Source organism: Carassius gibelio, chromosome B5 (assembly GCF_023724105.1).
Source record: "Carassius gibelio isolate Cgi1373 ecotype wild population from Czech Republic chromosome B5, carGib1.2-hapl.c, whole genome shotgun sequence".
NCBI classification, from domain to species: Eukaryota; Metazoa; Chordata; class Actinopteri; order Cypriniformes; family Cyprinidae; genus Carassius; species Carassius gibelio.
Window position 1 is genome coordinate 39,877,401 of NC_068400.1, and position 9,145 is coordinate 39,886,545.

General features: G+C 34.4%; 1 protein-coding gene across 2 annotated transcripts; it reads right to left on the reverse strand.

The window, feature by feature from the left end:
- Positions 1 to 328: 328 nt before the first annotated feature.
- On the reverse strand, positions 329 to 3,870 carry LOC127958465 (chemerin-like receptor 1). Of its 2 annotated transcripts, none has more exons than XM_052557341.1 (2): positions 3,520 to 3,870; positions 329 to 2,214 (listed from the first exon to the last, which is right to left on the reverse strand). In XM_052557341.1, exon 2 carries the CDS (start codon positions 2,202 to 2,204, stop codon positions 1,224 to 1,226), a length of 981 nt encoding a protein of 326 aa, XP_052413301.1. In that variant the 5' UTR covers positions 2,205 to 2,214; positions 3,520 to 3,870; the 3' UTR covers positions 329 to 1,223. The 2 variants fall into 2 exon arrangements, with proteins under 2 accessions (XP_052413301.1, XP_052413302.1); XM_052557342.1 differs by lacking the exon at positions 3,520 to 3,870 and adding an exon at positions 3,011 to 3,115.
- Between the last annotated feature and the right edge of the window lie 5,275 nt (positions 3,871 to 9,145).

A 9,145-nucleotide genomic window follows, 5' to 3' on the forward strand; every position in this document is an offset into this window, starting at 1 on the left:
GAGGGATGGGGGAAGGTTCTGGGAAGGCAGTGGTTTAATGGATTTTCTCTCTTTTGTTGTAATGCATTTTTTTGTGTTCTATCAAAAAACAAACAAACAAAAAACAGTGAATTACCAAAAAATATTAATATTATTAATAATAATAATGTACATGACATTCTTCTTAAAATCTAACAAGCGTTCATGGTTCTGGTTGACCTAATTAATGCAGCCTAAATACCCTTTAAATTATTTGTATTACAGAATATGACAAGTGTGTTACGTGTATGTCAGATGGAAGAGATCAGTCTTTAAACTAAATTTAAACTGACAGAGCTTGGAAGACTGGTACAGAAATAGGAAAAAGTTTTTATTTAAGACTTGATTTTCAGATTCTAGATATTGAATTGCCAGATTTTTTTAGATCACAGTGAACGTGAATGAATATAATGAGCTAAGAGCTCACCCAAGTACTGAGGACCTAAACCATTCAGGGCTTCATAACCAATAAGCAAGATTTAAAAAATGTGTACAATGTTTAACAGGGAAGTGCTGATAGAACCTGGCTAATGTTGTCATACTTCCTGGTTGTAGTGTTTGAACAAACACATAACATGAAAATACATTCATTTGTAATAAAGCCTATTCTTCACATTGCAATCATATATAGACTACAAGTATATACTTACAAATTCTTATATCTATAATAAACTAAACATTACAGTATTATGACAAAACAGCAACACTATTGTGACACACCATCAATAAAAAACAGCTTCAAATGGTCCTCTATAAGGTTGATATTCATATACAGAATACACAGTATATATACAGTAGATAGTGGATAAGTGTTTCTGTAGCATGCCCTACATGCGATGCATTAAGCAAGCATTAATTTGGAACATACAGAGCCATTTTTCATGATAATAAATTTTCAGAGTTTGGATTAGGAGTTAAAATAAATGTTTCACTTGAATTGAGAAATAGCTGGCATGCATTTTGTGGACATGGTGTATATTTAACAGTCCTTGCTGATGTATTTTAGAATTGCTACAACAGAAAGTCAGCGATCCATTCTTCAAACTGCTTATCCTCAGTAGGGTCGCAGGGATTTTGGTCCAAGGGTGGAGAAAACACTGCTAGATGACCATTCCATCACAGGAGAACACTCTTTCTCATTCACTACACAGACAAGTTTGTGTCTCCAATTCACCTCTGAGAAACTCCACACAGACAGTCCTGGCTTATTTGGGGCTATTGGTGCAAGGCAACAGTGGTCTCCCTCGATCAAGCACAGTTTCGCACTTATCTGAGTCATGTTCCATCCACTTCATTTTAAAACTAAATCCGAATAAGAAATAGATGACCGGGCTGATTAAAGAGTGGGCTGTGGCTAGTGCAGTAGCTACTGGAAGTCCATATTTCAACAAAATTGGATCCAGGCTGTTGGTAACAGTGGCTTGAAGCATGGTTAAGAAGATCTGAGGGCCCCAGAACACAAAAAAGGCAATTTTTATAGCACAGATGATCTGTGCCTGCTCCTTGCAGTCTTTACAGTTTCTATGAGCTGATGTCAAACAGCTGAGAAACATTACCAAAGCTGGCGCAAGAAGCCCAATGAGAAATCTCATGATAACGACTGCCTTCAGCCTGGCAATGCCCTCTTGAGTAGTTTTCAATTCGTCCGTGTCATAATCATCAATGCACTGAGAATATCGGACCTCTCTGGAATACAGTGAAGGACATGCCAAGATTGCTGCAATAGCCCAGGATAATGAAATCAGAATGATGTTACAGTTCTTGCAAAGATTCAAGCAGTCAATTTTTAAAATAACAGAACTAATGCTCCAGAGACTCAGCATGGCTGCTGTGGAGAACATACTGCCATAGGTGATATAGGATGACAGCTTGCAGCTTGCGTTTCCATAATTCCAATCAAAGTTATTGTAAGCATACAGGAGCTGATAAACAATAAATGCACTGGAGACTAAGTGTGTTAAAGCCAACGCCGTAATCCAAGAGTAAACCGTTGGCGATTTCTTGTTTTTCAGGCAGCTGATGATAATGACGATGAAGTTGAGGGTGACACCGAGGATCAAGACAACAGAATATGTAATCAAGTAAATCATCCTGATCACATGTTGGTACTGCTTGGTTGCATTCTCCCTGCTTTCAATTTCTGCAATGATAGTATCATAGTCTGTGTAATTGTCTTCTCCAGACATTTTGTGAAGTCTGAAACAAAAAGACATAGATTAAAATGTTTCACTCTGAATAATATGCTGCCCAGGAACATATATGTTCTGTTCAGTTCATATATATATATTTGTGTGTGTGTGTCACCTATTCTATAACCTGCCCCTTCCAGGACAATGAATAGGATACTATTCTTAAAAGAATAGTGCAGGCAAAAAAAAGAGAGTTTTACAAAAGAGGTCATTCTGAACTTTTTTTAATGGTTAAGAGCTGTGACCATTATTCTAACCTTTTTTATTTTTTTATTTTGTCCAACAGAAAAATAAACACCACGCTTAGAGAATAAATTAAAGCATTTGTATTTTTGAGTGAACTGTCCCTTTAAGGAAATGAAACCAACTTTTCTATATTAAAGCATTAATGTCATCTTAGAGATTTTTTATAGTCATTGACGTTGAAATCTGGCAATTTCGTTGGTGACTAATATATTAAAACACCTTACATTATAATTTGTGCAAAACATTAAATACTTAATAGTAAGACAATAATAAATTAATAGCTTTATATCACAGAAAAAAATATTTTAATTTAATATTAATTAAATTAAACATAAAAGCAAACATAGAAAAACATGATCAGAATTAAAGTGACAAAACAGCAACATCTGCAAAACAACACTGTTTTTTATCGTATTGTAATTTTTTTCACACACAATTTACATTTAAAATCAAGTTACATCTGCATGTTTTGCAGAACACGTCTAAAGGTTTCACCATGATTCCTTATTTGGTCCAAATGCTTTGCTTCATGCCTATTTTCTGCAAATTCCTCTTACCTTTGGCAGCAAAACGGCAGAATGAGTAAAATCTGTGACTATCTGTGAGAACGGTGGACTGAATATGAAAGTAAAATACGTGGCATTGAAAGTTTTTTTTTTTTTTTTTTTTTTTTTAAGCAAATGAGTTTTCGTCAGCTGCAATTTGAGCTGCATCACATCTTTGGTTCTGGACAAAGTGCAAAGGTTTTAACTGCACCTGCCGGATAGAAGTTAGGTATTTTATAAATATTAGCCTACATATTCTATACAACGTCTAAATTAGTCACACAACCACATGTGGAAAACAAGTTTTATTTTTCTAAATGCAACCACGTTTAAAAGATGTTTGTAAAGATGATGAAAAGTGCACATTTAAGTTTCACCTACATAAACAAGTCACATGTTAACATCACAATCAGATTTAATTTATTAAAACATTGCAGTAGCTTCACTTGGTTAGATTTCAAGAGCGCTTGAACACATGCTTAAAATTGTCAATGTGTGAGGACTGCAGTGATCTAAATTACCTTTACACCGTGTCCTAACCAGACGCGACGTGATAAGATTCCAGCGACAAATGATTTTTCAGTTCACACGAGAAGAGACGAGACAGAACATAAGCTGTATGCTGTTCTCCCTGTCTATGGTTGTCCAGTCGTCGCAGAAACCGAGAGCCACAGAATCTTTTTGCTTGTCTTGTGTCGCGACTCTTATCAAACTCCGATTAACACGGAAAATAAACCTTTTATAGCGTGTACCGCATGAGTAGCGAGAACCACAGTGTGCACTTGACACAAACTCAAAGATGACGTGTGTGTGGAAACCGATCTCCTAAAAAAGCAAGATATACTTGATTTCTGCATGGATGAAGGGGGCGCCGCCCTTGACACTAGATGCGAGGTGTGTCTGAAGCTTGGTGCTGACTGCTGAAGCAGTCATAGTGAAAACAGCCAATAACATTAATTAATTAATTAAATAAATCACTACTGTATCCCAGTGACAAACAGAGTACACAAACGCAATAGAATTGTTGCACAACAGACACCAGATTCACCTACCACCTAAGCCACCACCTTCCAAGTTTGTTCCCTTTGGAATGACTTGTGTACAAATCAACACATTTGCCATGTGACAGACTTTCAGGGTCTGTCTCATGCCCTCTTACTGCCCAAGTAGTAGCACTTGGAGCACAGAATGGAGAGAATTTGATTTCATTACCCTTCCAGTTTTGGTAGATATTGTACATCTAAAGCCTTCTTCATCTAAAGGTGATGTCATGTCACCTTATCTTTTTAATCAGATTGTTGCTATACTGTAGGGACTGAACCTTAATAACAATTGCCACCTGTCCAGCAGATTTGAAGTATGCTACAGTTCTTCCATTATTTTAGGCCAATCTAAAATTTACCCAAGGTTTTAGAAAAAGTGGTATTTAAGCAGCTACAAGCACATATCAATATAAATTCAATTAGTCAGCCATTTCAGTCTGGCAAGTCCTGTGACAGCACTGTGACAGTGTTGGTCAAAGTGTTAAATTACATCTTTGTTTCACTTTGATAATGGCGATAATGTTATTTTAATTCTGTTAGGACATTAGTGCAGTGTTCGATATGGTGGACCATGAGATGTTAATCAACTGCTTAGATCACTGGGTTGGTTTAATAGGTAATGTTCTCAAATGGTTTAAATCTTATCTCACATAGTAATAATTTTTTCTGTTAATATTGGGGGCTGTAATTCTTCAAGATTACATCTGCCTTGAGGAGTCCCACAAGGTTCAATTCTTGCTCCAATTATTTTCTCCCTTTAAATGCTACCATTGGGGGCTTTCTTTAGAATATAAAGTGTCTTTCCATTGTTACGCTGATGATATGAAGATTTATTTGCCCGTGAGTGAATTAAATTCAAATTCACTTGACACTTTATTAGCTTGGTTACACGATGTTAACAATTGGATTGCTGCAAATTGTTTAAAGCTTAATGAAAATAAACCGATGTTATTGTGTTTGGCCATTGAAAGCATGATGTGCTGCAGTGCTTATATGCAACTTCTTTGACTGGTTTTATTAAAGGGGGGGGAGGGGGGTGAAATGCTCGTTTTCACTCAATATCCTGTTAATCTTGAGTACCTATAGAGTAGTACTGCATCCTTCATAACTCCAAAAAGTCTTTAGTTTTATTATATTCATAAGAGAAAGATAGTCTGTACCGATTTTTCCCGGAAAAACATGAGCGCCTGGAGGCGTGACGTGTGGGCGGAGCTAAGGAATCACAAGCGCGAGTAGGCTTTTGAGAGCGTTTGGAAGCTGTGACATTACCGTGAGGAAAAAAAACATCTAAAACAAACCATGGCTAACAGTCAGATTCAGCGTATATTTATGATCCAGAGGCTGAAATTTGATAAGAGCAGCATCAGCAACGACGTCTCTATGTGGTATGTACTGACATAACTAACTGTATATATTTGCTTAGCGGTTTTGCAAAAATTACTAAGTTCCACTTTATGTCGTCTTTTTTTTTATTTATTTTTTTAAGCTGTACATGTGGAAAGTGCAGTTTGATGACAACATCGCATGTTGTTTACTTGATGTGCTTACGCACTGATAGCTAAGTTAACAACACAGAGATATTTGAAGCAGTTTTACTCACCGCCTGCGGTTCCAACACACGATCGTGACCCTTTTTCATTGGGACTGCATTATCCTTAAGAAATAAACGATGTGCAAATCCGGCGTCAAACTGGGCCTTGTTTGTAAAACAAGCATCTTCGAAAAGCAGGGAACAAACAAAAACATACAACTTAATTTTTGAAACAGTGTAAAAAAAAACTCAGTATGCATGAAATAGCATCCCCCCCCCTTTAAATCTAATGTAAAAAAAAAATTGGGATTTGTTCTGGATAGTGATTCAAAGTTGGACAGACAAATTAACACTGTGGTGAGATCTTTTTTTTAATTTTTTTTTAATCTATATATGTTCTTCAACCGTAATGTTATGAAGCTAAAATTATATTTTGTGCGCAAAGAAAACAAAAATAATGACTATTGACTATATAAATTTGACTGTATAAATTTATTTTAGAAATGGCTGTCCCCACTCATATGGGGAAAAACAAGTTGGATAGAGAACTGGGGCCCATTCTTCATACGTCCCTTATTATATCTGAGATGAAATGTCAAATCCAAATTGCACTTTTCAGGATCTGGCTAATTCAGTTCTTTGAACGCAACTGCTGTTGAGCAATACTTACAAGAGCAAGTATTTTGTTTGCATATGTTTGTGGAACTTCTTTAATCTGTCTAAATATAATTCAGTAATTGCAATATCTTCAGGTCCATATACTTTCCTTAGGAAGGTGTGCTAAATACTGATTAATGCAACATAAAAATACTATACATATTTCTATATTTAGTTATTGTATTATGGAGTGACTCTTTCATAAACTTTTCTATACCCCTTTGATTATATTACAATATCATAGTCAAGAGATCATGTTATCTTCATCTCCTGCACTTTATCAAGCACTCCCATAAAAGCTGTCATCACTCAAATTAATGCACGACTCTACATTATCTGTGTGTAAGACTCTAGTATAATTATGAAATAATTATTTTAATGATGAATAAATCTTTCAGTGAGTAAAACTGGCTGTCTATAGAAAGACTACACAAAATTATTATGTTATCTTTAAATAAATTGTTTAATTATTATTATTTTAAATTACTGTTCCTGGATCAGTAAGATACTCTAGTAATAAAATAGTGGTAGGAGTGGACAGATCTTGAATATCAATTCTGCTTAAAAGATGTAATCTAATCCTGTTTACATGAAATAAGCCCTCTCCTGAGCAGGGAGTATTTCATACCTACGTATTTCAAAGAACACTTACAGCAAAGTAATCGTGTGTTTTTAAAGAATAAACTTAACTAGCCGTGCACATGTACTAGCACAAACAACTGTAGTGTCTTCTAAAACTATCCCAACGTCCTGTCAAAATAAAAGTCTGATTTAACTTGAAGAAATTATGACAGAAATTGTATTTTAGTTATTAACCAAAATGTAATTCTGAAGTATCGTAACTATATCGTGAAATAAATTTTCCCATACCATAAAATACAATTTTGGTCACATCGCTCACATCTCTAACCACTAATATTACAAATTTATTTTAAAGGCCTGTTTTTTTTTTTCAAATCATCACTGATCCAGCCATTGCTAATTTACATTCGGCAGATGCTAGTCACGATATATAATTACTTATTTTAATTAATTTAATTACATTAAATTAGGTCAGTTATGTGACAGAATTTTTCTGTAATTTAAGTTGTCAATTATTCCTTACATTCTCTGTCATCTTTGGCAAAGCTGCATGAGTGTAATAAAATATATAATTAATATAAAGTATAATGATATATGACATATAACAATGTTTTGTCTTTCTGCTATGCCGTGTACTCTACTGGCTTTGCTATTGCCTTTGGTTGCCTTGCTGTGTTATTTATATGTGAATGTGTCGCTCATAGGAGTTTTTGTGTATGTTGTGTTAATTGTGGGGACAGTTCTGACCAGTTTCTAGGGACTTGTCTCCAATGTAAACCAATATCAAACAAAAGGATTTATTTTGCTTGTATTATACACATTTATATGTCACTTTGAATAATATTTCTAGCTGAAGGTATAAAAATAAATTCAAATGATTACACAGTATAAAAAACATACACAGATCATTATATTGCCTCTGCTAACTTTTAACTACAGTAACAAGTAATGTGTGGTTTGTTGCTGTGTGTGTTTCTTATCCAATAATGAAAGCCTGAATTAGATCTTTTCATTCTTACTTGCCTTTTTTCCACTCTTGTAGTGCATGAAAACGATTACACCCTTGATACCACAGCTGTCTGAGACTACAGCATTCCTTCAGCTCAAAACAGAAGAGTAAGACAAAGCACAGTCAAGGTCGAGGGGTTTAATTCCAAGGGATCGAAATAAATGCCATGTAGCATCGGCCGAATGTAAATTAGCAATGGCTGGATCAGTGATGATTAGAAAAAAACAGGCCTTTATAATAAATGTGTAATATTAGTGGTGAGCGATGTGACCATAATCTTATTTTATGGTATGAGAAAATGTAATTCACAATATAGTAACATGCAAAAAAATCTACATATTGAGAAAATCACCTTTAAAGTTGTCAAAATTAAGTTCTTAGAAATACATATTACTAATCAAAAATTAAGTTTTAACATATTATTTACAGTAGACTGGTTTTGTGCACACACACACACACACACACACATATAGCTATAGCTATTTTTATTTATTTTTTTGTGAACAAAGACAGAACAGAAAAAAACTGAGAACAAACAAGCAGATTACAAGCACAACATAACATAAATTCAAATTAAATAAGCTTTTTTCAGATATAGCAGTTTATTCAACATAAAATAAGAATACTACAGAAACTTAATAAGTGCATAACTAAAATAGTGCACTTATACTGTATGAATCAATTATGAACTGATTCTTATTAAAGATCAAAAGTGATTCAGTAGTCAGTAGTAGTGACTGATTTTCTACTTTGTCTTTTATTACTGGATTAACATTAATGACACAGCAGTTAAATTAAGCTTCTGTCCCTTTAATTCATGATCACATGCTGTCTGAGAGGCAGAGTGTGCTTTGGTTTTATGTCATAGCACATGAGCACTGCATTGAGTTTTTCGTTGGTGATTGTGCTTAACTCTAGCACATCCCACTTTTAATTTTCTCAGCCATACATGTTTGTTCACTCTTTGGAGTATATAACTTACAAATAGTTCTGTGGTAAGCAGATATATTTACATACCATGAAATAAACAATAGAGCTAAATCTCTAATGAGACAATTTGTACTGTGGTAATTTTACAGGATGACATAGTTATTTGGGTATTTTAAATTACAGTAACCTGAAAATGTTCAATTTAAGAATGGTCTAAAACTAGTACCCTGTTGAAGGAATTTATCCTTATTGAATTTTTCTAAAACATAAAGCAGTAGTCCAATGCAGGTAATCAAAGATGTTTCCCCCCATTGATTTCCATAGTAGGGGAAAATATACTTTTTAAATTACCAGCATTCTTCAAAATATTTTCGTTTTTGTTCAACATATGTAAA

Coding starts and splice junctions, on each gene's coding strand:
- LOC127958465 (XM_052557341.1), bottom strand. CDS start 2,204: ATGTCTGGAGAAGACAATTACACAGACTATGATACTATCATTGCAGAA.